The sequence below is a fragment of the Mustela putorius genome, unplaced genomic scaffold, assembly GCF_011764305.1.
Source record: "Mustela putorius furo isolate JIRA1106 unplaced genomic scaffold, ASM1176430v1.1 tig00003987_pilon_pilon_pilon, whole genome shotgun sequence".
In the NCBI taxonomy this organism is placed as follows: Eukaryota; Metazoa; Chordata; class Mammalia; order Carnivora; family Mustelidae; genus Mustela; species Mustela putorius.
This window is the reverse complement of record NW_025422126.1, coordinates 14712546-14726441: the sequence shown is the minus strand read 5'-3', so window position 1 is coordinate 14726441 and position 13896 is coordinate 14712546. Positions and strand designations below refer to the sequence as shown.

Genomic DNA, 13896 nt, shown 5'->3' with positions numbered 1-13896 from the left:
TTGCTCATACTTTGTTCCATGTTGATTTCCCTTTAGGAGGTCTTAATTTTGTAAGCAGGACCCATATTCCTCTCACCAGAAGGCTGATTAAAAATGTAGAGCCCTTGATATCCTCCTGGCCTATGGAATGATAATGTAAGGGTTGAGCCTGAGACTCCTCGGGAATTACGTGATCAGGTTCGGTTTCCATTAGTCTGAGACAGGAGGGTGGGGTATTTTGAATACAGGCTGGTGAAGAAGTTATGGGGCAGGCGCGGCATTCGACTTGACAGTTTGCAGGTTGGTTTGTTTTGTTGCTGTTGCTGCTCTTGCTGAAACTTTGTAAGTCTGAATCATATAGTGATATTGGGGCTCATTAATTCAGAGTACAGTTGGTTGGTATTCTCATGGAATTGCATCAGGAAGATGTGATTCTGGCTGAGTTTGCTGTGGATATTTAGAACTATTTTGTTGCTCTATTTCAAGTGGGATCTGAGGTTAATGCCCAATCAGAGACTTTGGAAACTGCCCTATTCCTGTATATATGACAGGCCTAATCTTTCTCGGATAAATCTGGAGTCTTTAGGGCATACTTCTGGAGAAGTGTGATGTTGCTTTGTAAATTATCTTCTGTCACTTGTCTTTGAAACTTATCTTCCCTTTTTTTTTTTTTAAGATTTTATTTATTTATTTGACAGACAGACAGACAGACAGGCAGAGAGAGAGGGAAGCAGGCTCCCCGCTGAGCAGAGAGCCTGATGTGGGGCTCGATCCTAGGACCTTGGGATCATGACCTGAGCCGAAGGCAAAGGCTTTAACCCACTAAGACACCCAGGGGCTCTGAACCTTATCCTCATGGCTTATTGATTGTGTGACTTGGGCAAATGACACAATCTCAGGGCCTCAGGTTCTTCCTCTAGAAAAACATGTCCAATAATACCTGTCTTTCAGGCTAAGACAGGAAACAGGCTATGTAAGTAAGGAGCAGCTGCTATGTACCACTGGGGCTCAATCAGGAATTTCTTTACCGTCTCTAGTCTTCATGATAGTTCTGCAAGGTAGTTCTGCTTTACAGAGAAGCAAACAGAGACTCAAGTACGGTAAGTGACTTACACAAAGCCACTCAGCCTGCGAGCCAGAGTCTAATTCCAAATCCTGATGCCTTGCTCTTTTTCCACCAACCATTTATAAGGCATAGTGCCAGGCACTCAGGTGGCACCAAAACAGTGCTAGCTAGCTTTACCCACTTCCTACTCTTCCTGCTCTTCTGCATCCTTCCTATCACTTTTTTTTTTTTTTTGTCTCCAATAAGCAGTTTTGCAGCTGGGCCAGCCACATGCTGAATTTTTTTCCATCTTAAGCAATTTTGATAGCTTCACTTTCAAAAGGAAGAAAAAGAAAAAGAGAGAGAGAGAGAGGAAGAAAAAAAAAAAAAAAAAAAAAAAAAGAACAGCACATCATCCACCAGTCTTGTCATTCATACTTCCAGAACAGCATAGAGACTTCTGGGGCTTTCTGGAGCCTCTAAGATATCAAGGTGGGGAAGGGACTGACTCTTCTTTTTTGAGTTTGAAAAATGTTGTATCAGATAAAGCCTGCGGTGGATTCTACCACCTAGGGAGTGAGTCAGCTCGCTGACCCAGAAGTCAAGGGCAGAGGGCCCCAGCGGAACCATTTCCAGTGCACTTCTACCCCAGGTGCCTTTGCCGGCCATCAACTCAGGCACAGCAGTCTCAGAGGGCCAGCATGGACAATGCACTCAGCAGGGTGCCACAGGGGCCTCCCCTTCTTCAGAGCTCGTCCTTGGAGGTCGCCTGTGGGGAGGTAGCGGCGATGGGGGCCGAGTGTGGTCTCGATTGTTAGCCCTGGAGCCCTCTCACAGCGACCCCAGAGATTCCTGGGTTGCACGGAGGGAGCGGCAGGCTAGGCTAGGCTGGCGAGCACCTTGCTCCCTCCCTCTGTCGGCCCCTCCCTTCCACCCCATTGCCCGGCCAGCGCTCCCCACGGTGACTCTGGATTGCAGCAAGCCACTGGCTTTTTACCAAATCGGGAGCTGCAGTATTTTTTTTTTTTTTTCCCTTCAGAGAGAATAATTTCAGCCCCCTTCAGCTCGCATGACAATCTTGTGTGACTGGGGCGAGTAGGCGGGCACATCCTTTTACATGCTAATACTGCCCCACCTCCTTTGAACCCTCCTCTAAGCGCCTGGCTCCGTTTTATTTTTATTTTATATATTTTTAATTTTTTTTTTTAATTTTACCTACTCCAAATTCACCGTAGGGGGGAAAACCCTTCTTGGTTCTGTCCCTCCCCCCACGCCTCATTCCCCAGGGAAGGGAGACCCCAAGACGCTTGTTACTTGCCCGCGTTGCTTCTACCCCGGCGCTGGGATGGCTGCGCGGGGTGCAGGGGGCAGCTATCGGAGCGGCTGCTCTGTCTAGGCTGTCACTCCATGTGCCCGGCGAGCACCCTGTTCGGGTCCCCCAGCGAGCTGCCACTGCCGCAGCCCGAAAGGAATGTCCCCTGTTGTTAAGGACCCTGACTGTTTTACCCCAATGATTTGCCACTGCAAAGTTGCTTGCACCAACAACACTTTGTCGTTGATGTTTGGATGCAAGGTAGGACGAGGTTCATGTCTTTTTAATGCATGCTGCCTCCCTTGGGGGAGCTAACAATTCCTTTTGTTGTTTGTTTATGTGTCTGCTTGTTGGGAGAGTGACAGAAGCTAGGACTTGCTCTACCCTTTCTGGGAGCTGGCTGGGTTTGGGGGAACTGATTTTTCTGGCGTCCGATGTTGGGCTGATAACTCCTTTGTGGCAGGACCCTGGTCTCTAATGTACGGAGGTTCCAAGAGCAGATCACGCCTCGGAAAGGGGGCGCCTTAGGTGACTCTGTGCTTGGGATCTTGTTATACATTTAGTTAGTGACTGGGTTTCTGGCTGCTCATTTGGGAGCTCCTGAACTCATCACAGGTTACCACTGCCTGGAGCCCCGGACCCAGACCGCCCACAGTCAGGGTTACCTGCGATGGTGGATGTGCTTGAAATTAAATTGAACATATCAGTTTGCAATTTGACACTTTCAAAACTGAAGAGCTTGTTTTTATTCTAGACAGAATATCTGGAAATAGGCTCATGTTGCCCCTAATTGTGTATTTGTCTCTGAGCTTATACAATCCACTCAAAATCAACACTCAGAAATTTTATCAAGAGGTGGCGCAATTACTCAGTGGAGTTTCTAGTGAATAACTGTCCCACCCCAGATTTTTGTAAAGGTGATTGGTGTTCACAAGGAAATGAGATTTGAAGAGTTTTGAAGCAGGTTACTATTCATTATTCCTTGTCTCTAACTTTTTTTGGTGGGCTCAAAGGTGCACCTCCCTGGAAAAGATGCATAGAATGTGGTATTTGAGCAGTCCTCGCCCGTGAAGGGTCTGAGTGCATGTCCCCTCACTCCCAGACATGCACCTTCACTTCTTTTCATTGTGAAAAGCTGGTGGGTTTGCCTGGTCTGTCTATATGAAACACTTTTGTGGCCACTATGGTGACTGTAAGGACAGAGAAAGCATCATCTAAAAAACAACTAAAATTCACCTTCTTAAGTGAATAAAATCACATGATCCTTATTGCTTTGAAAGATACTACTAGTGACTGGGTTGGACACTGGTCAGCATCTTACACAGGAGAGTTAATGAAACATACACGTTCAACTTCATGGCGAGTGCTCAGTGGAGGTGTAAATGTAATGAAAAAATGGGGAGTCAGGACTGTGAGTTTTATACTGACAATGCTGAGAATCTCTCTTCTCCGAGCCTCTGTTTTTCTATCAAAGGAGAGGCATAGGTGAGGTGATCTTTCTTGGCTCTAATAGTCTCCAGGGATCCTTTCGTAAGATCATTTAGTGGTAAAGTTACTGCCAGAGATTTACGTTTTTTACCTCATATAGTAGACTGCACCTTAGAGTCAGTTAAAAAAAAATATCGATCATACTAAAGACTAGCTAGATACTCCTTTGGAAACCCCTGGAAAGGTCTTAGAGTCTTAAGGTCTGTGTGTTCATTGTTGTCAGGAAGATGTATGTGAGTGAACAGCACCAGTAGCTAACTTGTTAGCTTCTCTCCCTCCCACGTCCTGCTACTCTCCCCTGTGCTTCTGTCCACTCACTCCTCTAATTGTATTTACAGCAGCATCTTAGCAAAGGCGACTATTTAAAATCCATTCCCATAAACTTATGAGAATGGCATTGTAGCACTTAATGATTATAAACAAAGGTGAATTATTTGTCAAGGGAAATTAAACACAAGCTCATAATCAAATAAGATAAGTTATTGGTGTGGAAATGTTGTTGAATATGTGTTCAACCCTTGAAACTCATTTTCAAAGAAGTTTCTTTCATGCTGTTAAATTTTCCACGATTTGCAGACCATTGGAGGGAACTGGTATATTCACAAGCACACTTTTTTTTTTTTTTTTTTGGTAAGTCTGGGGAATTACTTTAGTTTAACTTCCTTTAAGTTCTCTTCCTTTTGGTGTTCAGGTTTGGAAAGTTCAGTTGGTGAAAGGGAACCATATCAATAGAGTGAAACACCTAAATCATGTCTGTTGGTAGACATTGGTCCATGGAAAAGAAATCAAGTCTCTGTGAAAATAAAATAATAATTTTAAAGGGTCTATCCCATTCCCTTTTGTCAAGTATTTGAATAAGATCATTCTTCAGCCCTATATACTGGAATTGATAATTATATTGTAATCATACTAAACAGTTGGTTAATTATATACTGGTTGATGTAAGGCTCTCTCCTTAGAATTTTAGATATGGAAAGAATAATAGAACCTTCTATTCTAACCTTTCTCTGATGAACAGCACTCTCTGATGAAGATAACATATGTGAAACCCTTACATAGCATCAGATAGGCCTGAGTTTCAAAGCTAGGTGTACTACTCACTGGTTGTACAATTTCTCTATGTCTCTGCTTCCTCATGGGTAAAGTGGTCCCAGTGAAACTACTGTCTTACATCCTGCTATGTCACTGTGAGAAATACAGTTTAAATGAGATGTATGCAGTGCTTAGTACTTTTGCATTCAAAATGCAAAATTGATATTTTTATTTGACCTTAGGTTATTTTTATAGCTCTTTTACTGCTGGGGGGGGCAGTGTATCATCTCTTCTAGAAGGACCTTCTTTCACTGTTAATTCTTTGGATTAATTGTTTATTTTTACTGTAAGCCTGATCATAGCTTCTCTTAGAGTTACTTTATGTGAAGTGTTTATATAAAATGTAGGAGCCATTGGTATATAGATAAAACATTCATAAAACAAAGGGGATTTATGAAAACTCATGAAAAACTGACACCAATGTTTTACTCAATCAACAAATATTCATTGAGCAACCAAAAAATGCTGCACAGTAGAGATGTAGCAATAAACAGCTCTTGTCCCCCATGGTCTCAAAGTCGAAGGATGTAGTAGGTGACAGTATTAATTGTAGTGTTGATTTATGAAAAAAACATGAAATGAGGATTTTAGTTGAATCTTTGAGCAATGAAACTGGAATTTTAAATAATTGTTGGGGAAAAGATAGAGATGTCTTGGAGATAGAGATATTAATATGGAGCCTCCAAAAATGCATTTATTCCAATATTATCTATAAGTCTGAATATAAGGTTATCAGGATGAGTATTTTTCTGGAAAGATATTTATTATGGCAAAGTCTAAAACCGTGTTTACATGTAGGCTGAACTTCATCATCTTCAAAAATAACACTTAAACTGTTTGTTCTTATTCTCCCAAATCTAGTAGTGGCTTAAAAAACATTGAGTAACTTGAGCTTTGAAGGAGGAAGCCCCAAGTAATTTTATTTTGTCACTTAGCAATCTCTAGGGCCCCCGTTTGCTGCATCCTGGCTGTAATTCAGTTTAGTTAGCTGACTATATGACTTATGACTATAAATGTGAAGTGTCTTTCTGTGCCAGGCTCTACGCCAGGCACTGTGAAAGGCATTAAAGGTACAAATATAAGTATGACACAGTTCCTTTCCTCCAGGAATTGCAAGTTTATTGAGGGAGATAATCCTCCTCCCTTCCCTGAAATATAGAAAACTCAAAGTCCCACCTGTTTCTCATAAAAGAAACGAAAGCACTGTTATTAAAAAAAGAGTTTTCCTATCTTATTAGTCCTCTTTTTGCCCTGGTCCATACACCATTATCACACAATGCTGCTTATAGGAATGGAATTTCCATGGAGAAAGAGGCCTTCTGAAAGCCTTTTCCCCCCTCATGGTAGTTTTTGTATTTTATCTGAAAATAGCCATCACGTTTACCTTTACTTAACTCTGTCCTCTCCACGTGTAAAGATCCAAGTTCAAATGTAATTCAGTGGCCAGTCTATGTATTGTTTCTCTTTCCTTTATCTTGCCTGTAGCTGCATTACAAGGGTCTGCAGCATCTGTGAGTCCCCTTCCCTTCACTCGCTCTTTTCCAGTCACCATTTCCAAGGCAAAAATAAACAAACAACACGATGGAATATTCATTATTTTCCATAATATTCTAAATGTTCAATATAAAGTGAAATGTTCTCCACAGTTATTGCTTTTCTTTTCTTTTCTTTTCTTCTTTTTTTTTTTTAAACTCTAAAGGAGTTGTTATTGAAATAGGATTTTGCCTTGGAGAAGCTCTCCCTTCCCTACCCCATATAGCCATTTGTTAATATAACAACTCATCTGAATCAAACCTTCAAGCTCCTAGGCCACATCAGGTGCCTTTAATAGTTGTCTGATGGGATTAGGATCAGGAAGAGTTCTTAAAAAATGTTGTAAGTCCTGGAACTTTTTTTTTTCTTTTTGTCCTGTGATTGTTTAGACATTGCGCAAACAGTCCCACCCCTCAAAAGAAAGGGATTACTTAGCAGAAAGCAACTTCCCTTTTGTCTATATGGGAACTCGCCCCAAGAAAGAAGAATGAGAATAAGGAAGAGGTTAAAAATATTAGAAAATAGAAGAGGATGGAAATAAAAGGAGGAAGGGATTCTTACTGAAGAAGTAAAGGGTAAGGAAAAAAAAATCAGCTTGTTTAAATATCCACAAAAGCAAGACACTATCCTAGGTGCTTCATAAGAATTATTTCTTCAGATCTCTAAAGTTATCAGGCAAACGGAGAAAGCAGGGATGGAGGGAAGGAAAAGGAACTAGAATGGGTTGATGGGAAGGGAAAGAAACTTCAAGAAAGAGGATGAAGAGGAAAGGAAAATGTGTTGCAGGCTTTTATCCTACAGAGGGTGCTTATGTAGTCTCCCAAGATCAGAGCGTGTATCAGTCAGTACCTCTCTGGTGGACAGTTCCCTGAACACTGGGATTCAACCAACTCCTTGCAAGTTTGTTAATCCTGCCTAGAAAGTCTCTGGCAGATAAGTGGTTTTGTTTGCTCATTTGTTTATTTGAACAAAGCCAAATTTGTTACATAAGAGTAGTGAATATATCTGTCATTATATTCATTAATAGATATATTACTATGTGTATTATTGTGGTTGATAGGATAGTTTTATGTATTTTGAATATTGCCAGTGCCTGGCGTTTTTGGTATGTTCTTTATTTTTTTGTCTGAAAAGAAGATATATATTTGTCAAAATAAATTTTAAAAACATAAAATCAGAAATTAAAAATTTTAGAAAATACCATTGTCCCAGAAGCCTGGAGATTGAAACTGTTATTATCTTAGCATATGTTTTCTTAGTTTTTTTGGTATTTTTTTGTTGTTGGGGGTCTGCAGATAGCTTATTTTTTAAAATGTAGTTGGAGTGATAGTGAGTTTACTTTTGAATGTTTTAAATTTATATTAGGATTTGCTTATGTATATTAATAGCTCTATTTTACCTTTATCTTTGGATATTTAGATTTTTCCCCTATATTTTCTACTATTAAAAATAAAATAAGATGCATATCTTGATAAATAAGTCCTTTTAGAATTTAGAATTTCTTACTTTGGGGAATCTAGATCAAGAATTACTAAGACATATTTTAAATATTTTCAAACTTTAAAAATGGCTATGTAAATTTGCACTGCCACAGGTTACTTTATGTGTTATACAATTCTCCACTTTAAATTCTTTTCTTCTACTTTATGGACTTATAAATAAAAGGTAGTCTATTCTCCTGTGAATAAGGTTAAAACTCTGTTTGACTTTGAGTTTATAGGCATCCCATGCCTCTATTGGTGTGTCCCACTTTAAAATTATCTAACATGCAAAAAAATCCAAATGTTCAAAATGGGTATATCAAGATAACAGCTATTGATACTGTCATTAGGATATTAGTCCCATCACGTACACACTCACCTGCTACCATGTGCCAAATACTGTTCTGTATGCTTTATAAATGTCAACTCACTTAATCCTCACAATAGAGGTGGATATGAAAGTTATCTCCATGTTAGAAATGGGGAGACTGAAGCATACAGACTTTAAGCAACCTGTTTAAAGTCACAAAGCTTTTTAAGTAGCAGAGTCAAAATGTGAGCCCAAGCAGTTTATGTCTAGAGCCTACAACTCATTTCTACAATTAATTATAGGGCTCTCTCTAATAACAACTTCATAAGTGCCTTTAAATCAGGAGTCAATTTTCAAAAAAAAAGTAATTTATAGGGGCACCTGGGTGATTCCGGGGGTTAGGCCTCTGCCTTCAGCTCAGATCATGGTCTCAGGGTCCTGAGATCAAGCCCTGCATCGGGCTCTCTGCTTAGCGGGGAGCCTGCTTCCCCCTTTCTCTCTGCCTGCTGCTCTGCCTACTTATGATCTCTCTGTGTCAAATAAATGAATAAAATCTTTAAAAAATGTAATTTATACATACCTTTCTTGGCATAAATTTGAATTTGAATACAAGGCACACCTGTTAGAAGACTCAACCTCCTTTTAAAGTATTTATTTCAAAGGAGTTTGATCTAATACACCCTTTCCTATAGTATTCATGTTCTCATTTCTTACAAAGGTTACTAAACTATATAGATAGGACATGACTTTTTCAAGATGACACAGCAAGTCACAGAGTCAAAGCTAGAACCAGGTCTCCTAATTTGTAGCTCAGTGTTACTTTTCTATGCCATGATCTCTAACTATGAACTAGAAGTTTTAAGAAGGTGAGAGAAGAGAAACTGACAAGTTTTTATCTGTAAAAAGCAGGAAAAATAACACCTTGCTTACGGGACTATTGTAAGAATTAAGTGATATGTCACATATGAAAACATTTAACACAATGCATGGAATGTAGCAAATACTCAGGACATATTTTTGTTTTCCATTTTATTAAGGCCACTTTGCAAACTGGTAAAAAAAAAAAAAATGGAGGTTGTTGGTAGTCAACTGAAAAGTGTTTTAGTCAAACACATTGAAATTCATCTGTTAGTAAATGGGGTATACTCTAACCTAACACATTATTAAAGTTTTAATGCCACAAAAGGCAGAATCTAGAAGTTTATATAATTCACACCAAAATATATATATATATCCTAGATTAAATCTGACCCAGAAAGAGAAAATGAAAAATGAGCTAATAAGTGAAGCAGGTGCTGAATATCCCAAGAAGCAGGTTGCATAGGGCTTGTGTCCCACTTGACAAAGGATACTTGCCAGTTCAAGGTCTTTTTCAATTTTTTTACTGATAATAGTGGAAATTGGAGGGGGTGAGACACTACGTATCAAAAGATAAGGAAGGTTAAATGTTATGCAGTCACTAAAGTATGTTCACAGAAAGGAACATTAAATCATAGAATTTAGGATCTTGAAAAACCTGAGACTTTGTTATTTGTTGTGAAGCCTTTTGCTTCATAATCACTTATGGATTTTCCAGTGAAGTTTCAAAGTCCCTATGGTAAAATCATGTTCAATCCTTTATGAATTCAGTTACTTCAGGATTCCTGGGATACCTAATACTTAATGTTCAAATATTCATAATATTCAGTTGTAAATTCTCTTTCCTTGTTCTATTGTCCTTCTAAAGGCTGACCTCCTTAGGGACAAGGTCCATATATATTCATTTAGTATAGTACCCAAGAAGTCTAGTAAATGTTCCACAAAGGGCAGTCAATAAATATTTCTTGAATGAATGAGCCAATTCTATAGGTGCTTGCAAATGTTTACTGAATGAGTGAAAAAAAAGTGTGTATTTTCTTATAGTTTATTTGTTATTTTCCTTTGGCAATTTGCCTCTGAAAACCTCTTATTATATCAAACTTCCTAGAGTTTATGTTTCCCTGAAGCATAGACGAGGCATTACTCAATATGTTACCTTGGTGTGATGGTTAATTTTGTGTTTGAACTTGATTATGCTCTATTGGGTGCCCAAATATTTGGCCACACATTATTTTAGGTGTGTCTGTGAGGGTTTTTCTGGATGATTTTAACATATGAACATCTGAATCTTCAGATTGAGTAAAGCAGATTGCTTTCCTTAAGGTGGATGGGCCTCATCCAATCAGTTGAAGACCTGAATAGACCAAAATGCCTAAGAAGGAACTCCTGCCTCACTGCTTTGACCTGGGATATCAGTCTTTTATTGCCTTTGATCTCAAACTGAAATGTGAATTCTGCTTGAGTCTCAGTTCTGGTTGGCCTCCAAGTTGGACTTAGACCATAAGCTATCCTAATCCTCAGGCCTTCAGACCTGGATGAAAACTGCACGTCGGCTCTCCTGAGTCTCCAACCTGCTAATTGTAGATTTGGGGACTTTTCAGCCTCAATAATTGTGTAAGATAGTTCCATATAATAAATCTCTTTCTGACTTTGTAAAATTCTGAGTAATATACCTGGTATCTAGGATAAGATCCCTGGACATGTCATCGCTAGTAAGTCACTCTTTTCTAGTAAACTACTGGTGAGCTAATAGATTATAATTCACCTGAATCTCTGTGCCATGGGGATCTTGCAGTTAAGTTTGTTTTCTCAGAAGGTCCTGGATTTATTTCATTATAAATTGCAGATTATACCTCCAGACATAATACAGTAGAAATCATTCAATACTACTTTAATGAATTTTACATCTATATTTGCATATATGAATGTTTGTCAGCCTATAAACACATTGGACATTGCAGTGATTTTTATTAAATATTCAATTATAATTTTACTATGAAAATTTAGATGATCAGATCAAAGAGAATAAGAACATTGTCCTAAATTATGGCTTCTGGAAACCTCATAAAAATATAGTATTTTTTTAAAAGATTTTATTTAAATTTGACAGAGATCACAAGTAAGCAGAGAGGCAGGTGGAGAGAGAGGAGGAAGCAGGCTCCCTTGCTGAGCAGAGAGCCTGATGTGGGGCTCGATCCCAGGACTCCGGGATCATGACCTGAGCCAAAGGCAGAGGTTTTAACCCACTGAGCCACCCAGGCACCCCCAAAACATAGTATTTTTAAAAACATCGTTTGTGTGTGTGTGTGTGTAATTCTTAATATAAAATATTATTTTGGTGATGTTCCATTGCATTATCTTCATTAAAGTTTTGCCCACGTTTCTGAGATAGTTAAAGCATTTTATTTGTTGAGAGGGCACACTAAAAATAGTTACAATACCTAAACTGTTGGTCCAGTACATTCTAACTGCCTTAATATCCACATTATGCATTAGGCCAACCAGGGATTAAAATCACTGCATTATATCTCAAATAATAGTGGCATCAAATTATGATTAATGGTATCACTTTCATAAGATCTCATATAATATGGTGGTTTGTCATTGACTTGTTATTTAAGATTAGGAAACTTCGATTTTCCCTTGGAACTATGTCTCATGTTCTCACTATATTTGGCAAAAATCTCCATTTGGAGAAAGGTAGATACACAGGCCATTAATCAATTTCTAGCTTTCTCTTGCTATTATATTTAGCATTAGAATTGGCAACTCTTGGTTACTCAAACAGAATAAGATACTGTTGATGCCTTAGGACTCTCAGTTTGGCTAGTGCATGAGCACTAAGAGAAACATATGGAGAGAGAAAAAGAACCGAAAGGGCAGGTTGGGCAAACACTTATTGAGTGCTTACCATGCACAAGGTCCTGTTCTAAGAAGTTCACATGAATTAACTTACTTACTATTCAACATAGCTCAGTGAAGGGAGCCGTTAATCCCTATGTGATAGCATCTCTTCATATGTACAACTAATATATAGAAGGTTCCACAAAATAGTTGATTTCTTTCATTATTTCCTTCCTTCCCTCTTTTCTCTCTATCTCTCTTTCTTTGTAGTATAGTTAACACATAATGCAAAATAGTTCACATTTTTAAAAGTGTCTCATGCTTTATTTATTTATTTATTTATTTTTACTTATTCATTTGAGAGCGAGTGAGTGAGAGAGGGCATGAGAGCTGAGAAGGTCAGAGAGAGAAGCCGACTCCCCATGGAGCTGGGAGCCCAATGCAGGACTTGGATCCCAGGACTCTGAGATCATGACCTGGGCTAATCATGGTCACTTAACCAACTGAGCCACCCGGGAGCCCTGCCTCGTGTTTTATAGTTTGGGAAGAACTGCTAGAGATAATAAGAGGACAAAAGAATCAATGATTGGTTTAAACATAGTTAGAGAAGGCTTTTTGGAGGTAGCTGAAATTAATCTGGGTTTTTTCAAGACCTTGGACTAGGTCAGAAAAAAAAAAAAGAGTGTGACTTTGGACTCAAGGCTACTACTGATCCTGTGACCCAATACTTCTTTGCCAGTGTTGAAAGAACATGATAACAGAAATCAGTGGCATGATATTAAACCTTACTTTGGTTGGAAAAAGAAAAGGGAGAAAGAATGAAGAAGAGGCAGAGAGAGTGTTAGATTATACCCAACCTACTATCTGAATGAGGCAGAGAGATATCTCGAGTGAGTCTCAAGCTTGAGTGTTCTTGGTTAGGCAAATGTGGAAGGAAGAAGCAAATTCTGAGGGTTAGGTTTGGTATTAAAGGTGTTATGTGACTAGGCCATTCGCTCTGTGATGTTGGGGAAGCCCTTCCACCTCTCTGCGCTGCAGTTTTCCCATCAATACAATGGAGATAAGACACATTTAATAGGCTTGTTATGCCATAGGAATAAGAAAGCAATTAATACTATACCTGGCACGTAGTAGCCAGTAAATAGATATTGGTCTTCTTCTCACTCTCTCAGATACAGTCTCTTCCCACGTCACTTTTGTTTATATGAGCATACTGTGTGAATGCCTAAAAAGAGGCCTTTTCATCTTCACATGTCAGATTCAGGAGGTAGGAAGAAAAAGCTTACTGTGTGAACCAGATCAGATATTAGCTATATTCAGCCACCTTTACTGAGTGTTCAGTGTGGCATCATTTTGTTAGAAAGATTTTGTTGATCATCTCTAGCATTTTATTAATACATCCCATTTGGTCCTCTTTGTAGTAATATTGGCATAACCTTCCTCCCATGATTTTACCTCAGAGAATCTTTGAGAGAATGCACCTAACTCCTAAAGCACCTTACATGTGAGCACAGATTCAGTAACGTGTCTGTTATTATAGCTCTTGTTACCTGAGGTATTAGTGCCTAGAGGTATTAAGCAGATAACCCTTTTCCTAACATCGGCTGCCTGAGAAAATTTTGTTTTACATATCAGTAAACCTTATTTCTTTTATTTAAAATGCCAAATGACCCTCAAAAAGAAAATGCTCCTTGAGATTCTGCAGCCCATCTAATTCCCAAATAGACCTTTCTTGAGTTTTGTAAAATGAAAACATTTTCTCTCTGTGCTTGAGCCTGTATATTGCCCTTTGCTAGAGCTATTTCCCCAGAAAATTGCTATGGTTGGTCTCTCAAGCCAGAGGGAAGAAAAAGGTTTTATAATGAAAATGCTGACAGGTTCTTATCTACAGCAGTATGAGTAAGGATGCTATGATCTCATTTATTGTAGAAACCGGATGCCTGTTTTGGCTGAA

The 13896-nt window shown here is 38.9% G+C and overlaps 1 protein-coding gene across 7 annotated transcripts in view; it reads left to right on the top strand.

Annotated features, from left to right (window-relative positions):
* The window catches only part of DLG2 (discs large MAGUK scaffold protein 2), a 1545411-nt gene that overhangs the window by 363237 nt on the left and 1168278 nt on the right, over window positions 1–13896 (top strand). The window contains exon 1 of one of the 7 annotated variants that reach the window (XM_045071282.1): window positions 2147–2597. The exons of 5 other annotated variants lie outside the window; for them this stretch is intronic. In XM_045071282.1, the coding sequence (XP_044927217.1) occupies window positions 2496–2597 (102 nt within the window). In that variant the 5' untranslated portion in view covers window positions 2147–2495. Of the gene's footprint in view, window positions 1–2146; window positions 2598–13896 lie in introns of those variants that run through there. One more of the 7 variants, XM_045071295.1, reaches the window with a different exon arrangement.